Source organism: Narcine bancroftii, chromosome 4 (genome assembly GCF_036971445.1).
Source record: "Narcine bancroftii isolate sNarBan1 chromosome 4, sNarBan1.hap1, whole genome shotgun sequence".
Taxonomy (NCBI): Eukaryota; Metazoa; Chordata; class Chondrichthyes; order Torpediniformes; family Narcinidae; genus Narcine; species Narcine bancroftii.
The window spans coordinates 203,985,324-204,004,421 of NC_091472.1; the positions used below are offsets into that span (position 1 = coordinate 203,985,324).

The 19,098-nt window shown below is 40.8% G+C and overlaps 1 protein-coding gene across 6 annotated transcripts in view; it reads left to right on the plus strand.

Moving 5' to 3' along the window:
* cdc45 (CDC45 cell division cycle 45 homolog (S. cerevisiae)) overlaps window positions 1–19,098 on the plus strand; it is a 98,201-nt gene that overhangs the window by 70,172 nt on the left and 8,931 nt on the right. For 5 of the 6 annotated variants that reach the window (XM_069933679.1, XM_069933677.1, XM_069933682.1 and 2 more), the window contains 7 exons: window positions 4,528–4,647; window positions 5,434–5,565; window positions 8,234–8,332; window positions 11,335–11,493; window positions 14,184–14,322; window positions 17,753–17,836; window positions 18,466–18,584. In XM_069933679.1, the coding sequence (XP_069789780.1) occupies window positions 4,528–4,647; window positions 5,434–5,565; window positions 8,234–8,332; window positions 11,335–11,493; window positions 14,184–14,322; window positions 17,753–17,836; window positions 18,466–18,584 (852 nt within the window). The remainder of the gene's footprint in view (window positions 1–4,527; window positions 4,648–5,433; window positions 5,566–8,233; window positions 8,333–11,334; window positions 11,494–14,183; window positions 14,323–17,752; window positions 17,837–18,465; window positions 18,585–19,098) is intronic. The other variant, XM_069933683.1, reaches the window with a different exon arrangement.

Below are 19,098 nucleotides of genomic sequence, written 5' to 3' on the forward strand. Positions count from 1 at the left end.
TTGTAGGAATGTTGTCTTATAAAGAGTTGAAAATAAGAAAACAGAAATGGAAAAGGAGGAAAGGTAATGATGGAAAAACGGAAAGAGAAGATAAACAAAATATAAAAGGGCTACGCTGAACTATATGACTTTAAATATTAATGGAATACATAACCAAATTAAAAGGAAGAAACTACTAAATTTAAATGAATAAATGTATTCCATTAGAAAAAATAACATATAGGTTAAGAAATAATATTGAAATATTCGAACAAGTATAGGAGCCTTACATTAAATACAATAGCGAAAACCTACCGGGGACAAACATTACCTAAGTTGATGGAAGGAGAAGGAAAGAAAAGAATGGACTCAGTAGAATTTCTGGTGTATTTTTGTTGAATGACAACATTGTCTGACTGGCTTAATGCAACCTAGATTGTATACCTAAAATGGATGAGAGGGGTTGGCTTGGGAGGAGGGATGGGGGGGGAGAAAAAGTCACTGTATATGTGTGAAAAAGAAATAGTGTATATCATGGCTAATGTGATTTATGGTGTGAAAAAAAAATTTAAAAAAAAAATAAAAAAAAAAGGCAGAAGTTAAAGAAAACTGGGAAAACTTTACAAAATTTGAAGCTTCTCTTTCTGAATGTAAATAACAGGTACAATCCAATACAGAAACAATAGTAAAGGTGGAAAATTCAGTTAAAGATTTAGGAGCCCGGGAAAAAGAGTTAATAAAAAAAATGGACTATTTGAAAAATCAAAGCAGAAGAAATAATGTGAAAATTGTGGGTTTGCCAGAAGGTATAGAAGGTCAAGATCCCATCAAATTTTTAAAAATTGGATTCCCCAGATGTTGGGGGAAGAGTCCTTTCCTGACGGACTGGTATTGGAAAGAGCACATAGAGCTTTAAGAAGACCATCTTTATCTGGTCAGCCGCCAAAAGCTGTGATAGTTTGTTGTTTGAATTGTTTGGATAGAGAGACAATTCTTCGACTTGCAGTTCAAAATGCAAGACAAAGGCAAGCTCCAATGATGGTTCAGAATAGTAGAGTTTACTTCTATCCTGATTTGAGTCAAGATATCATCCGACGCCGACGTGAATTTAATCCAGTTAAAGATGTTTTATGGCGTAAAGGTTACAAATTTGCTTTTCGTTATCCTGCTGTGTTGAAAGTGTTTTATGGAAATTATCAGTTTCAATTTTTTGAGAGTGAGCATGAAGCAATGGTTTTTGCTAATTTGTTACCGGATGTCAGAGGACAAAGAAAGAGTCCACCATTATCTCCTAAAATAAAATCTGATAGGCTTGGAAATGGACAAAATGGCAGAAATGGAAAGAGTTCATCTACTCTTGAAATGAGTTCACCATCTGGACTGTAATCTCAAGGCTGATTTTTTTTTTGTAATATGTTAATATTTCTGACTGGCTGGCTGGGGAGGAGGGGATTGCACTAATTTCTTGTTAGTCATCAGTCACTAGTGGGTAATCCACACCCAGGTTTTTTAGGGAGTTACTACCTTTTGGTAGTTTTTTTTGTTGTTGTTTTATTCTCTCTTATTAACGAATATTATTTTTATTTGGAGGGTCTATATATTTTAATTTGAGGGTTCTAGATATAAATTTTTTTTCTTTGTTATTATTAATTTTGTGACTATTTTTGGTGTCTAGCAATTGTATTAGATATGTCGAATTTGAAATTTGCTACCTTTAATGTTCAGGGATTAAAGAATCTGATCAAGCGTTAGCGAGTTTTGGTTTACATTAAAAAGATGAAGATTGATAATGCTTTTTTACAGGAGACGCATATGAATGAAAAAGATTACATTGAAAATCTAAAGGTATAAAAAACTTGGGGATTGTTTTAAAGAAGGTCAATTTTTATCATTTAATCAAATGAGGGAAGATTTTGGTATTAATGAGAATTCTTTATTTGTTTATTATCAACTTTGATCTCTAGTAAAACAAATATTTGGTAGAGATATGATTTTACCTAAATTGACTAAATTTGAATCTTTTCTTGTGATTGCACCAAAGAAGGGATATATTTCATTGATGTACCAAATATTACCGGAAAGTATGGAGAAAAAAAAGGGATGGGATAGATCTAAGATTAAATGGGAAAAGGTTATTAATCTTACTTTTTCCGAGGATGACTGGTTAGATATTTGTCATGGTAGTGTTACTAGATTGATAAATGTTCGTTATGCAATGGTTAATTACAATTTTTTTGCATCAATTGTATTTAACACCTGAAAAGTTTTTTTTTAAAAAAAAAATGGTTTTAGTGAATCAGACTCTTGTTTTAGATGTGGTAATTCGGTTGGAACATTTTTTCATGCTGTTTGGTTATGTGTACATATACAATCTTTTTGGAAAGCATTTCAACTGTTTATGGAACATTTGTATAAGATCAAAATACTTCTGGATCTGACAATATTTTTGTTGTGTGAGTTGAAACGTTTGAAAGATTTAGGATTAGATAAATTTCAGATTGCTTTTGTGTATTTAGCTTTATCTGTTGCAAAAAAAATGTATAGCAAGTACATGGAAAAATGCTAATGTGATTGATATTAATAGATGGCATAATGAGATGAAAACTTGTTTAGTAATGGAAAAAATTATGTATGTTTTACATGATAATTTGTTTTTAATAAGTGGTCTTTATATATAGAATATTTACATTTAGATTTACTTTGATTAGATTTTAGTAAATATATTTCAGGTTTTTTTTTCTTTTTCTTTGGCTCTCCTAAAGAGAGTAGGCTGAGAGGGGGAGGGGGGGGTCTATATATATATATATATATATAAAGAAAATTTTTTATCGTTCATAATATGTATTTTTCTTATTGTATGTAATAACTTTGTTGAACGAATAAATAAAGTTATGAGAAGGTAGTAGTAATAATCCTAACCTCTGAGGCTTTCTGTGTAAGATTTGCTTCTTCTCCCTGTGATCATGTGGGTTTCCTCTGCCTCATCCCAATTGATAATGCAGGCTGTTAGATTAACTAGCCTTTAAATTCTCCCCAGTGCGTAGGAGCACGATGGAATCTAGACAGTGATGGAAACGCTGGGAGAATAAAACAGGATTAATTAATGTTGATGGGCATTTGATGGTCAATATGGACTCGAGTGTTTTCTTTTTGCAAAAATTACCCCATGGGCACCAAGGGCATATAATATGTCATTGTTTCATGCATCAGATCAAATTTCTGTTGGATGTGGCCAATGGATCAAAGTTCCTTTTATTGTCACATAATAATACATGAAAAATGTAGCTTACATGATATACTTTAACTTTTGCCTGCCATAAGGCAATGAGTTGCCATTAGTGTCATCTGGTGCCCCTTGCAGTGCAAGAGAGAAAGAAGCAAAAGAGAGTCCCTTCAGAGTCGCTGAGCATCTGTGGATTTGCCTCCAGTGCTCCCACAGCCTCTGCAGCCGTGCAGACTCCTGTTTGATTCATCAGCAGCCTGAGCTCCAGATCCAAACCTCTGACGTGATCAGGAAGCCTTCAGCACCCGAGCCCCTTCAAGAACCCTTATTGCCTTCAGCACCCTCTCAAATCCTGGATCAGATACCTGGTTCCCATGAGCCAGTGTCCAGCATGCCGTGCAGGTCCCCTGTCCATGCAGCCCATGTGGGTCCCCCGTCCCCAAGTTTCCCCACAGTCTATGTGGGTCTCTCAGCCACTGAGCCCCTCATTGATACGCTGCCATGGTCACTGTCCTCTAGGGTCATATCCTATGCTTCTTTTCAACAGTGGGAGTCTTTCTGGTACCTTGTAGTGGTCCACTGCTCCACTGGAGTGCGTGCCATCTTGGATGATGAACCACTACCACAACTATTCATAGCTTGTATGTGGAGTCCAGTAATGGAGTCCACATAGATTTTTTGGCTTAATGCTGGGGAAGCCATGCGCCCAATCTAAACTAGTTGGATCTGGCATAGGATTGGAGATCCAATTCATTCCAGTGGCTATCCTCAACTGGAAGAAATGGGGAAGGTAAGTAATAATTGCTTAAGTTTGCTTTAAGCTAATGTTTTCATTGTTTTGGCTGTATTTTTAATTGCTTATTTTTTTAGTACCTTTTAAATGTTTGTGAATATCAAACCTGTTTTAAATATGTTAAAAATCTCAGAGGCTTTGGTACATGACAGTGCTCTTCTGCTCTCAGCTTTTCCCTTATTAATGGTTGTCAGGATGATCTAGAATTGGTCTCAGGAATCAGCCGTCTCCTCAACCTAATACTCCTCTGCTTGCCAACTTGACTGACCCTCAGCAGCCAGGCCAGAGGAATGCAGACAGGCTGGTAACATAGGTGGCAGACTGGGTCGAGTATGATTTGAGGAACAATATTCCAGCTACTTTATTGCTCAAATACATACTTCATCCGTCCCTCATCTAATTCCATGCAGTTTTGTCTGTTTTTAAAAGAATTCTGTATTCTCCAAATTATGGCCTCCTGCCTATTCCCTTTTTTCCCGGTTTTTGTTGATCGCTGAAGAGAGCTTAATTACAATTCTGGTCTGTTCTGCAGCATGAAGTACGTGACAGATGTTGGCATTGTGCAACGTCACGTCTCGAGGCACAACCATCGTAATGAAGATGAGGAGAACGCGCTTTCTATTGATTGCATGCGAATCTCTTTTGACTACGAGTATCCTTCAATCAGAAAAGGCAACGACGTCCAAGTGACCTGCTATTGCTTAAGCTGTTGGTGGATTGTTTATGTATTTACTAAGGCAACCATTGTACTTTCTTAAAATGTGTGCTCTGCATTATTGAGTTGAACTTTTATATCTGTAATCTGGAGTTGATTAAATTTCAGTACTGTTGAAAAACATTGATTGTGCTGAGGTTGCAAATAGTGACTCAACAGTTTTGGCCTAATTCAACCTATTTTAGTCATGAAAACAAAGCCTGTCTTTATTTTTAAGCAAATTGAAAGGAGCATCGTCTCTGTGTAGCTTGAACTCTGAATTGTCATAGTTTATTTGAAGTTTTCTCCATCACAGAAATGTTGCTTTTCTCCTTGAAGCCGAGAATATATATTATAGCAGAAGGAAAATGAAATATCTAACTCGGCCCGGCCACAATAGCTCTAGAAGCCATTATTTTGTGAAATGGGGCTAGGTACTCTTGCATCAGGTGTACAAGTATCCGAAGGAAGGATACCCCCAGGGAGATCACATGATCCAAGGTGTCACTGGCTAATGGGCACCTCCTTATTCTGTGGCCTTTTAGCTATTGGTGATGGACAATCATCAGGAAGAGTACTGATTTTAGACTTCCTTTACAGTGGAATAGTTGCATCAATTTTGTGCTTGTGATGTGTTTGGTTTGTGCATTTTGAGTATTTGCACATGGTATGAGCTTAGTTCTTCTCTCATTGGGTGTTATTTTTGTAAAATTTGCTTTTTCTTTAACTGCAAGCTTTGTTCAGTCTTCGCCTTGCTCTCTACCACCATTGGTCATTGTATGAGAGTATGTGTAATTCCAGCTATACCTATGCCAATCTCAAGCTGTGGTCCATCCAAGGCTTGAAGAGACTTCAGGAATTCCTAGCAGATATGGGGTATGTGAGCCCTTTCAAGTTCCACCTTCTAATGAATCAAAACAATTTTCAAATGAACAGCAGTCTAATTCAAACTACAATAAAACTGATAATTCGCTACCCTTAGGAATCCGGTGGCAGATTTTCTGGGCTATTGGATGTTACTCTTGATAATATCCCAAAATACATCAATTTCACTTATTTTTAGACAAGTGAAACGGGTGAGTTTAATAGGAATGGGAAATGCCATTCCAGACCCTGCCACTAGCCGCAGATCCACCACATTCCTAACCACCCCCCCGCCCCCCCATTCATTTATTCAGGTGCCTTGCGATTCGGTGTGGGCGATCACGTCTCTCATCTGTCACAATCTCTGACTCTCTGAATTGTAGTTGTTGTCTTCCCTGTTCTTCGGTGAAGGCTCCATCTTTGAGCTGAGACTGTAGTCAATGTTGTGTTCATGATTATACAAGGGAAAAATACTGAAGTGGTTTCCTGTTGCCTTCTTCAGTTGCAGTGTCCACACTGGACAGGTAACCCTGGCCATTGATCAGCAGATTCATCTGCCCAGTGTATTTAGATTTATAACCATAAATTCCAATTTGTAGAATCTGTTTGTAAAAACCACCATATGCAATCCAGTGCTTCATGTGACCCTGATTGGGAGACTAAATAGGTACTACACCTTGCCCAAGGGTGCCATGAAGGCTATGGGACGGAAGGACTGCCTTACACCTCCTTTTGCTGAGCATTGCACAGCACCAACACCATTATTCTGTACCTGGTTCCAGCCATACTTCCCACTTGAACTGTGTAGCCCTGGCTCACATTCTGAATTAATAAGTGAGCCAGATATTGAACCATCAGGGTTTGTGAACAATCTGAGACTAGGTTATCTAATTTTGACTGTACTTGGGTGCAGATATATCGGACGGCATGGTTAGTGCAATGCTATTACAGCGTCTGTGACCCGGGTTAGAATCTGGCACTCCCTGTAAGATGTTTGTGCATTCTCCCTGTGTCTACGTGGGTTTCGTCCAGGTGCTCTGGATTCCTCTTGCATTCCAAAGACAGACGAACTTTGTAGGTTAATTGATCACATGGGTGTATTTGTGTGCGAGGGCTTGTACCCATGCTGCATCTCTACATTTTAATAAATAAATAAATATTTCCAGTGACCTCCGCATTCTTTGGCACAGAGACGCTTTTCTCCTTTATTTGCCCCTGTGCTCCACAGTTTTGTAGTCAAATAATTCACATGTAATTAAAGCGCACTTTCCAGATTTTATTCCAGGTTATTTGTATACATTTTGGTTTGACCATGTAGAAAGTACAGCACTTTATAGACATAGTCCCCACATTTCAGGCCACCATAATGTTTGGGACATTTGGGTTCACAGGTGTTTGTGAGAACTCAGGTATGTTTAATTGCTTCATTGGTGTAGGGATAAGAGAACTAAGCTTTTGATCATGTTTAGAGACTGTAGTTGCCATTTTTCAACACTAGGAGTAGAGTTGTGCCAATGAAAGTCAAAGTAGCCATTATGAGGCTTATAAGGTCCTCGTTGGCCTTCCAGTCCCTTTGCGATCAATGAAGATCTCCACTGCTGATGACAGAAGAATTCTCACCAGTACGCTCTTTCTTCTTCATGATGTTCCAAGCTGTTGATTTTGGTGATGCTAATGTGCCGCTAACTATTGTATTCTTGTTTTTCAGCCTCATAATTTTTTTTTTTACTTTCACTACTACAAATCTGGTCCTCGTGTTGAAAAATGGCAACTACAGACTCAAGGTGATCAAAAGCTTAGAAGCAAGCCTAGTTCTCTTATTCCTGCACCAATGAAGCAATTAAACATACCTGAGTAATCCCAAACACCTGTGAAGCCAAATGTCCCACATATTATGGTGCCCTAAAATGTGGGAACTATGTATGTAAAGTGCTATAATTTCTACATAGTCAAACCAAAAAGTATACAGATGACCTGGAATTAAATCTGGAATGTGCACTTCAATCACACGTGAATTGTTTGATTACAAATTTAAAACTGTGAAACACAGGGGCAAATAAAGGAAAAAAAATGTCTTTGTCCCAAACATTATGGAGAGCTGAGAGGAAACCTACAGTTGTAAATTATGATTAAAATGTTTCCAGGGTAATATAAAGAAAAATTGAATTTCAAATCCTCAGTACTTTCCTAGTTGCGATTTAAAAAGCCCAGTTTGTGTGAATCAAGCTCTACCACGTTGTATGGGCGTCAACAATGGGACTCTGATGCCAAATATTACCTTGTAGCGGCAGCTCCACTGCTCCTGAAGGAACACACACAACCAGACGGGTTGAGCTCAGTGAGCAGATTAGTTTATTGCAGGCTGCTGGGCTGCACTTATACTCCCAGCCTGGACCTGGCTGGGAACCGCGCTAGAGGGCGCTGACGTCACCCAGGCGTCATGTGGTCTCCCAGCGTGGGCTTCTGAGCCCCGTGCTGGGAGGAAGGGAAAACCCCCGACAGTGCCATTTTGGCCGGCTGCCCAACCGCGTGGCTGACGAGTGGGGACGGTTCGCTTGCCTAGTGGTGAGCCGCCACAACCTTTTCAATCTTTTAACATTTTGTGTCCCTTGTGTGATTGATGGTCTTCGGTTTTTGTTTTGTTAAATCCAAATATCATGTTTCTACTTTTATGTTGCAGACTCCCACTGACCCAAGTCAGGCAGAAGTTTAACTCGATGGACATCTCGCTGAAGGATAATTTGCAAGAAATGATTGAGGAGTCTGCTATTAAATTTGGGTAACAATCAACAAAAATCTCAAAATTGCAGTTGTGTAAAATTGCAGTTGGTTTGTGGTAACTTAAAACTTTTGATTAGCACGTGGGAATTGCTCCATGTGCGATTATAGAACCTGAAATGAGGAGAAAGAAAAGTTGAAAGTTTTAGTGACAGTATTGATGGGGAAGAAGGAGGTTGCTATGAAACTCTCACATCAGAAGTGCTCTTAAAACTACAGATATGATCGAGCAAATTCTTCCATCCTAATCCCATCTGAAGCATTAGTGTGGTTATTAAATCATGTTTTTCAAAGCTTAGTCTTGTCAAATTTATTATTTGGATTGCCCAATACTAATATAGTCTTTCACATTTTATATTTATTATCAGAATACATACATGATGTCATATACAACCCTGAGATTCTTTTTCCTGTGGGTGAGGCAGAATTACCATTTATTGTTAGTATTAAAAAAATACTGTACACAGTGCATACATGTAAACAAATAAAGAAACCAAAAATGAACGTAAACAAACTGTGCAATACAGAGAGAATTAAAAAAATCAATAAAGTGCACGTCAGAGTCCTTAAATGACTCCCTGATTGAGTTTGTCTTTGAGGAGTCTGATGGTGGAGGGACAGCAGCTGTTCCTGAACCTGGTGGTGCGAGTCTTGTGCCACCTCTACCTCTTTCCTGGTAGTTGCGGGAACAGAGCATGTGCTGGGTGGTGTGGACCCTGGATTGTACACCTCTGGCTTTCCCTTCCTGAAGTCAACAATCAGCTCCTTAGTTTTGGTGACATTGAGTGCAAGGTTGTTGTTAGTGCACCATTCAGCCATTCAAATTTAATGCTTGTAGTTATGTATGTCACAGACTAAGCTAGCATAATTGCACTTTCATAACTGCCCTTGGAGGGGTGGGGGTGGGGAAGGTGGAATTGAGAACTCTTCTTGAATCCTTGCACTTGCATCATCTGGTGAAGCTGCTGATTTAAGGATTTTCAGGATTCTGAGCCAGCAAAGAAGAAACGGCGATATTTTTCCAAGCCAAGGATAGTACGAGTTGGAGTTCCTGTGTATCTGCTGCCTTTTTCCTTGGTAATTCTGGTTTGGAAGCTATTGCTGAATAAACCTTGGCATGTAAACTTCAATGCTGGTTATAGATGCCATGTGTCACAACCAGGGTGGGCAGGGTGAAGAAAGTGAATGTTTAAGATGGTGTTGGAGGGCCAAATCAAGAGGACTCTTTTGTCCTGAATGGTGTTGAGTTTAGGTGAGGGAATTCATCAATCCCCATCTTTATTTTAAAAAAATCCTAGTGGATGGTGTAAAGATTAGGGAATTAGAAGAGTTACTTTGTTATTTTACATTGCATTTGTAAAACTGGCCCATTTAGATGTCTCAGGATGAAGGTAAAGTTATCCAATAAGTTAGGCTCTCACTGGGAAGCTCATCATTTGGCACTTGTGGTGCAAGTGTTAGATGCTGTTAATAATGAATATGTCATCTACATTGTACATATGCAGTAAATGTCTTGCTGCAGATGAACAGATACAGTAAAACCTCTGGTAGCCAGGGTGTTATGGGGATTGGGAGATTCTGGATAAGTGAATTTTCTAATTGATTGTAATGGTGTGTTGCGACATTGGTGAACTAACAATGAGTCACGCCAGATTTAAACTTTTGTATTTTTTTACCCTTTTATATTCCGCATTTTTTTTTGTTGCTTGTGGCTTGAGGCAGCTGGTTGCTTGAATTGTGGAACAACCGGGGTTTTACTGTATTTTTTTAAAAAAACAACCACCACAATAGAAAACTTTCATTCTTGCTGCTTCATTTTTGGAGATTGGTCACTGCGCTGAAGAAACTCCTGCATTAATGAAACAATCAGTTTCTATCAGTCACAACCATATTTCCTTGTGCTGTTATCACTCTGGCCAATGGGAGTTTACTTTTCTACCATTTAACTCAATAGTACTGCAAATGATCAGGTTCTAGTAAGGTCTGGAGCAAGTGGTTCCAGATAAACTTGCAGTGCTTGCCTCTCATTGAAGGATTCTGCAATGACGGCCCATAATGGACGAGCATGTCGGGCTCTGTTAGTGAGAGTACGGCTGAGGGAGAGCCACAGGACCTGCAGGTGTCTTTTTTTTAAAAAAAACCCTTTGCATTGCACACAGATCTCCAACTCTGATTTCACCAATAGAGTGTATGTAGCAATTGTATGTAGCCAGTGACATTGTTTATTCAGCAACTTCACTTGTGTATCTGCAAGATTGATTTACTGCATCTGGTGCTCCCTTTGTGGCCTTCTCTACAATGGAGAAACTGGGTGCAGACTGGGAGATCGCTTCGCTGAGCAGCTTTGCTGTCTGCACCAGAGACAGAGACCTCCCAGTAACCAACCATTTCAGTTCTCTATCCCACTCCCCTACTCAATGTCTGTTCATGGCCTCGTGTACTATCCCACCAAGACCACCATAAAATAGAGGAACAACACCTGGTTTTCTGTCTGGGCACTCGCCAGCCGGATGTCATTAACATAGACTTCTCCAGTTTATGCTAACCTGCTTTCCTTTCCCCCTCCCTTTCCTTCTCCCTGTCTTCTTTCCCTCAGCTCTCCATTCACCTAGCCTTCCCTCCTCCCCTTGCTTGCTGCTGTGCCCTCTCTCCCTTCTCGATCTATCACCTCACACACGTTGGGACCTTGCTTTCTCCAACCCTTCCCCCCCCCCCCCCCAAACTCTTTTGGTTGAACAACTGCTCATATTTTTCCACACCTTGAAGAGGGCTTAAGCCAGAAACATCTTTTATGTATCTTTTGCTTTATAAAGGACACAGTTTGATCGGCTGAGTTGCTCCAGCATGGTGTTTTTACTTCAACCACGGTGTCTACAGACTTTCAACAATTGATAGCAAAGTCAGAATATAAAGCTTCTTCACTTGCAGTGTTTACTCTGGTAATATTAGTTGGTTGATTAGTGAGTGAATAATTGATCTGAGAATGATTCTGTTTATTTTCAGGATGAAGGATATCAGAGTACAGACGTTCAGTGTGCACTTTGGGTTTAAAAACAAGTTTCTCGCCAGTGACATTGTTTATTCAGCAGCTTCTCTGCTCGAGAACATTGAGATAGATGATGGGCACAAAAACTTTATTGAAGCCTTGGACTCTCTTTCCAGGTAGTTCTTTCTTTTAAGGACTGTTTCATGGATCTGGACTATTGATTTTGGTTTGCCATGGGATGGGTTAGCTGGAAATATATTGAAACTGTGTAAAATATTAAATTTCTCGAGTGGTCTTTCTATTAAATGTCATTAATTGTTTGCAATGTACAAAGCTATGTTCCTGAACTAACTTTGGAGAAACCTGATAGAAAGCAAATGTCAATAATGTTATCCACCAAGCTTTTCCTTGCATTTAAAATAATGCAGTGAAATGAAGCAAGTTCTATACTTCTTCCAGCCTATTTGATTTCCCATGCCCAATCAATCAAATTGTTTATTTAAAATTTAATTTCCTGGGAGTATTTCCTCGTGTTTGAATTGTTTTACTTTCTTAGAATTATCTAAGGAAGCTAATGCTTGGCATTGTATATTGGAACTGATGATGTAACCATCCTGTAATGTCTAGATTGGTATAATTCCCTGAGTGAGCAACTTGTCCGTGAACTACTCTTTGCAGACGATGCCGCTTTAGTTGCCCATTCAGAGCCAGCTCTCCAGCGCATGATGTCCTGTTTTGCGGAAGCTGCCAAAATGTTTGGCCTGGAAGTAGCCTGAAGAAAACTGAGGTCCTCCATCAGCCAGCTCCCCACCATGACTACCAGCCCCCCCCACATCTCCATCGGGCACACAAAACTCAAACGGTCAACCAGTTTACCTACCTCTGCTGCACCATTTCATCTGATGCAAGGATCGACGACGAGATAGACAACAGACTCGCCAAGGCAAATAGCGCCTTTGGAAGACTACACAAAAGAGTCTGGAAAAACAACCACCTGAAGAAACACACAAAGATCAGCGTGTACAGAGCCGTTGTCATACCCACGCTCCTGTTCGGCTCCGAATCATGGGTCCTCTACCGGCATCACCTACGGCTCCAAGAACGCTTCCATCAGCACTGTCTCCGCTCCATCCTCAACATTCATTGGAGTGACTTCATCACCAACATCGAAGTACTCAAGCTGGCAGAGTCCGCAAGCATCGAATCCATGCTGCTGAAGACCCAACTGCACTGGGTGGGTCACGTTTCCAGAATGGAGGACCATCGCCTTCCCAAGATCGTGTTCCATGGCGAGCTCTCCACTGGCCACCGAGACAGAGGTGCACCAAAGAAGAGGTAACAAGCTCTGCCTAAAGAAATCTCTTGGTGCCTGCCACATTGACCACCGCCAGTGGGCTGATATCGCCTCCAACCATGCATCTTGGCGCCTCACAGTTCAGCGGACTGCAACCTCCTTTGAAGAAGACCGAAGAGCCCACCTCACTGACAAAAGACAAAGGAGGAAATACCCAACACCCAACCCCAACCAACCAATTTTCCCTTGCACCCGCTGCAACCATGCCTGCCTGTCCCACATCGGACTTGTCAGTCACCAACGAGCCTGCAGCAGACGTGGACATACTCCTCCATAAATCTTCGTCCGCAAAGCCAAGCCAAAGAAGATATGAAAGCATTTTGAAAAAAAAATTACTTTAGAAGTATGTATTGTAGGCACTAACTACAATTAATAGAAGGAATGCACTGTACTCTCCAATAATTTGATTTCTAATTTTTATTGAAAGGCCTAAATGCATATGGAAAGATAAAATTTACAACCCAATCCATCAAGTCCCCCACACCACTTCTCTCGAACCTCTCCCACTTAAGCCTTACAAACTCTCTGGGACTGACTGACTTGTACGTTGCTTATGCCTGCCACTTAACAACAGAAGATGATTCACTCAAACTGCAGCCATACTGTTTTTTAGTAATAATTTGACCATATCTATTGATCGATCCTTTCACTGAGGTAGCAAAATTATAATTCTACGATTGTGTCATCTCTTGTTCTTGAAGGTCACTTTATGGTCCCACTTGAGTTCTTTCCAGATGAGCAGCAGAGTTGCACCTTGTTTGCATCTCTAACGGGTGCTGTGATTTACTTTTGTTTTTCATCTCCAGGACTTTGGAAATTGTAGCAGTGAATCAACCTTTAGTCTTGTAGTGCCAAATTTTATCCACTAGATGCTGTCCATGTATCTGTTCTCTTCTTTCAAAGCTGAGTCAATGTTGAAGAGTCTAGACCAGGGGTCGGTCGCCAAAGTGGTCGATTTCGACCCCTGGGGGTTTATGGGCATATCCAAGTGTTCAATAAATGGCAAGGAGTCAATAATGCTGGGGCAGGGGGCAGGGGGGAGGGTGATCAACTGAACTTTTGTGGTGAAAAGCAGGGGCAGTTCAACAGAAAATAGCACCTATGGCAGTGGTGGCCAACCTCTCACGAGAGCGGGCCCTGGCAGCTGCCATTTTGTATTTGGCTTCGGCCTGTGCAGGAGGACAGACTGAGTGTAGTAGATGTATCGGTGTGTGTTCTCTGTAGTGCCTCCCCCTCACCCCCCTTCCCATGCAACGTCGGGTTTCCATGCCTGGGGTCAGTGAGGGATCAAGTATTCCATGAAGGGGTTGATAGTCTAAAATGTTTGGGGACCCCTGGTCTAGACTAATTCGTCCAGATTGCAGTGTAATGTTGCATGCAATTTTTTTCCTATGGTGAAATAAAGTTAACAATGACTGACTAGATTCCATACATCTTCATGTCTGCATCCAAGCAGAAAATCATCATAAATAATGAAAGCACTGACTGTTTGTTCTCTTTACCTTTCTGCAGAAGTAATCTAGATAAAGTCCATCAGGGTCTAGAGCTGGCCAAGCAGCAACTCCGAGTAATTCACCAAACAGTCGCCAGCTGTATTTGTACCAACCTCATCATCTCACATGGACCCTTTCTCTACTGCTATTTGCAAGAGGTGAGGATCAACCTGAGAAAAGTATTCTAAGCTTTTTGGGTATCTGAACCATTTTGGAGGGACACCGGCTTCCTGGAATTAAAAACAATGAGGCGCGGGAGGTTGGATTAATTAAACATGGGGAAAGCATTCCACTTTAAATAGATTGCAGAAAGGTCATTACTACTTCACAAGAAACATTAGTTTTTCCACAATTGTTTGTTAATGTTTCAGTGGCACTTCCTGAGAAATGAACACTCACAAACAGACCAGGAAATGAATGAGACAATAACATTTTGACCACCACAACACCAGGCGATTTGCTGTAGATGGGTGTCTGACTATCTTTGTACCTTCCTTTCCTGATTATTTAACTTGCTTCTTTTTTAATGTCGGTACCCGTTACTTTGTATCTCAACTTTGATCTCAAATTCTCATGTAATTTTACATACAACAACAATTTCTGAGGTCTGTGGTATATAAGTCCATTTGACTCCCATGACCGATCACAGAAATAGGTCCATGACTTGTGCTGATTTTAAAAAAATGTAAATTAGACCTTATCCCTGATCTAATTGAATGAGGAGACTCTGCCTAATTTGTATCTGTTGTGCAGGGTACGAATGTGTCTTCCATCTTGCGTACCAGTCCATGCTTTCTTTAATTTTAATTTGTCATTTAATTTAATTTACAAAACAATAGAAGCCAATTCCAGCCATTGAAACCCATGCTGCCCAATTAACCTTCAGCCCGATTTTTTGGGGGGTGGGAGGAAACTAGAGCCCACAGGGAAAACCACGCAGGTTATGGGGAGACCATACAAACTCTTTACAAATAGCGCCAGATTCAAACCCAGCTCACTGGCACCGTTATAGCGTCGTGCTAACTGTGCCACCCATCAAGACATTAATTAATGCCATAAAAACTCAAATATTTGGCTGAGTACTATTTTTAGATGCAAAGCAATGCGTCTCTGAAATACGTACAATTAAAATCAGAATGTATTGTCATGAACAAGTCACAAAATTTGTTGTTCTGTGGCAGCATCACAGGGCAAACATTCAATTAAACCACCGTACAAAAATAAATAAAAATAGTGCAGGAAAAGTCAAAGTCAGGCAGTGTTTTTAGCCCATTGATCATTCAGGAATCTGATGACAGCGGGGGAGAAGCTGTCCTTGTGTCACTGAGTGCTTGTCTTTAGGCTCCTGTACCTTTTCCCCGATGGTAGCAGAGTGAAGAGGGCATAACCTGGTTGGTAGGGGGGGTCCATGATAGTAGAGGCTACTTTAGATGGCTTTTGTAGATGTCCTCGATGGAGTGAAGTCTGGTGTCCGTGATGTCACAGGCCGAGTTATCAACTGTCTGGAGTTTTTTCTCTTGTCCTGACTGTTGGCGCCTACATACCAGACAGTGATGTAACCAGCCAGAATCCTCTCCCTGGTACATCTGTAGAAATTTTTGAGAGTCTTTAGTGATGTACCGAATCTCCTCAAACACCTCACAGAGTATAGCCACTGCCGAACCTTCTTTGTGATTGCATCGAAATGGAGGCTCCAGGACAGGTCCTCTTTAAGAACAATGACCACTTCAAGGGCACTTATTTATCAGTTGAACAGTTGCGGTCCCCATCCTCAAGCCCCAGGTCATCAGGAAATGAACACAAGAAACACAGTTGAAGTGTTTGAAATTGCCTTCAGCTGATTACACAATTGTACCTTACAAAACTGTCTCCTAGCAACCTCACCATCTTGCATGTGTGTTTGCCAATTTATGATGAGCGGAATACAGAGGACAAAGCAAATGCTGGGGTCCTGACACCTCCCAGCTGTAGTGCTGAACTCTGCTGTGAACAGGACTGACTCTCCTTTTGCAATGCTGTTCTACAATGGTTCCAATACAGGTTTTCATCAGAGAACTTGGCAAAAAATAGAAAATACTGGAAACACTCAGCAGGTCACGCTGCCTCTTTGGGAGGAGAAGTGGTGTCAAAGTTTGAGTCAGAGACCCTTTGTTAGCTCTGAAATAGAGACAAAAGAAGCTTGTAAAGATTCAGAGAGGGTGGAAGAGGAGGAGATGTCTCTCTCATAGACAACTATGGGAATAAGCTGTAAACAAGGTTATCTGATGAATGGAGGTTGTGGTGGAATGCACAAAAATGCTGGAGAAATTCAGCAGGTAATGCAGCATCTATAAAGGGTAACCAATATTTCTGGCCTGAGCCCTTTGTCACGGAATGAGCCAAAAGGTATGTGCCTCAATAAATAAAAGAATGAGGTGGCAGAGCAGAAGGACAAAGGAGTGAGGTGGAGTGGGGGTTGGGGTGCAAAGGAGCTGAGCTAATATTAGAGATGGCATCTCAGGACCCAACCAGTCTTTCCAGGTGAAGCAATGATTCACTTGCTCTTCTGCCAGTCTGGGGTGGTCCATCTGCTGTTCAGTAGGGTCTCCTTTACATTGAAGAAACCAAACCCAGCTTAGATGACTGCTTGAGGAAAGGTATATCATTCTATTGCATGCATAAGGGTACACTTGATGTCGATTTGTGTGCAGTACGTCATGTTCAACCAATCTTAGAGTTTTTCAAGGTGGTTGCCAAGAAAGTTGTTGTCTGTGTGGACTTTAGTGAGGCCCTTGACGAGATTGCTGCTTTTTGAGCTGGATAGGATGGGTTCAGAGCAGCCTTTCTCAATGAGGGCCCTACAGCACATATAACACAAATGATTTTTATGTAGTTGGAAGACGAGTAGTAAAAAAGCAAAATTCACCTGCTTTGCAGGAAAGCGACCTCATGAACTTTGAGCAGTGTCCAAAGAAGGCCATGGCCAAAAAAAAAGGTTGAGAATGCCTCCTCTAAAGCCATTCGTTTGCTTATCGCTCACCAAAGAAGACAATGACTTCTCCCCATGTTGCCTTGGTTTTGCCTTAACAAGGACAACCCTTTTCCCCACTTTCCATATAGCCTTTCCTTTTCAGTTCGAACACACGGTCTCCGTCTTGAAATGTGGCCATGTTTGTCCTTTCGCAGATGCTGCCTGGCCTGCTGAGAAATTCCAGCATCTGCGGTCGTTTTTTTTGTGCTATAATGGACCCATGCCTACATTTTAAGTTGCACTAGAGAGAGTAATAAACCCAGTCTTCTTTCAGCTGCAACTGAAGAATATCCTTTTGAATTTAAAAAGTGCAAGCTGTAAAGAAGTGATCAGGCTTTCTCAACTGATCTAATCCAGTAACGATAAAATACAAACACAACGGGAATAACTACAAAAGCACCATCTGTGGGGTGAAAAATCACTTGCTTTTCCAAACTTCAGTCAGAATTTCAGGAAATAACATTTAAAATTTGCCACCTGTTTTAAATTTCTGCGCTTTCTAGCAATTGTAAACTAGATGTTGGTTTATCCAATGCGAGTTGTTTTTGAGTAATTTTTATCTATAACTTTGTCTCCAGGGCACACCAGATGTAAAGCTCTATTCAAAACCAATTTGTATGAAACTTTTGTGCAAACATCTGCTCAAGTGTTTTGTCCGCTCGGTATGTATGTATCCACAGTCCTAGGACAGCTTCACTGAGATTGTGGATGTTCTCTTGGTGCCAACTGTATAAATTTACAGGCTTGTTTGAAATTACTGCTTTGATCTCTTATTTCATAAAAAAAGTTTATCTCAGCCATGCAGACAATTTTTGATTCCTACTGCTGTCAAGTAAGATTGCTGTATGGTTGTTTCGGATTGGGTAAAATTATGAGTTTAGGAACTTGCATGATGTCATGGCTACTTCAGATACCATACCTGATGTACACAGGTCTATGCATGTTATGTCAAATACAGTATTAAACCTTCTATCTCTGAACCCTCCAGCTCTCCACCCTCCTCCCTCTCCATTTAGAGAGATGTCCTCTTCCCACACTACCCCCCCTCACTTCTCAACTTTTTTTCTCTTCTGCCCTACTACCCATATCCACCTATGACCTGTTGCCTGTGGGACTGCTATCCTCCCCTACCCTTCTTCCCACCCACCCCCACCAATTTATTTGGGTGTCTACCTTCATTTGGCACATACCTTGATGAAGGGCTCAGGTTTCAAAACATTAGTGATGTAGCAATCCTTGCTACATTAAGAATGCTGTGTGACATGCTGACTCCATGTGTTTCATCCTTCAGACCAAGAACAAACGGTGTAAGGTGCTTCCACTGGTCATGGTGGCACCAATGGACCTGGAGAAGGGAACAGTGATAGTGATTGGAATCCCACCAGAAACTGAAAGCTCAGACAAAAAGAAGTGAGTATATAACCTTACCCACCAACATCTATTATCTCTGCATCCTCTGCACAGTTTGTTTTTCAACTCCATTTGGTGTCATCAGCAAACTTAGATACACGACAGTCGGTCTTCCAATTTGTTAATGTATATAACATAACAATTACAGCACGGAAACAGGCCATTAGGCCCTTCTAGTCCGCACCGAACCAAACACCCCTTTCTAATCCCACCTCCCTGCACAATGCCCATAACCCTCCATCTTCCTCTCATCCATATACCTGTCCAACCTTTTCTTAAATAATACAATTGACTCCGCCGCCACTATTTCTCCCGGAAGATCATTCCACACAGCTACCACTCTCTGAGTAAAGAAGTTCCCCCTCATGTTACCTCTAAACCTCTGCCCCTTAATTCTTAACTCATGTCCTCTTGTTTTAAACTTTCCTCCTCTTAACGGAAATAGTCTATCCACATCCATTCTGTCTATCCCTTTCATAATCTTAAATACTTCTATCAAATCCCCTCTCAACCT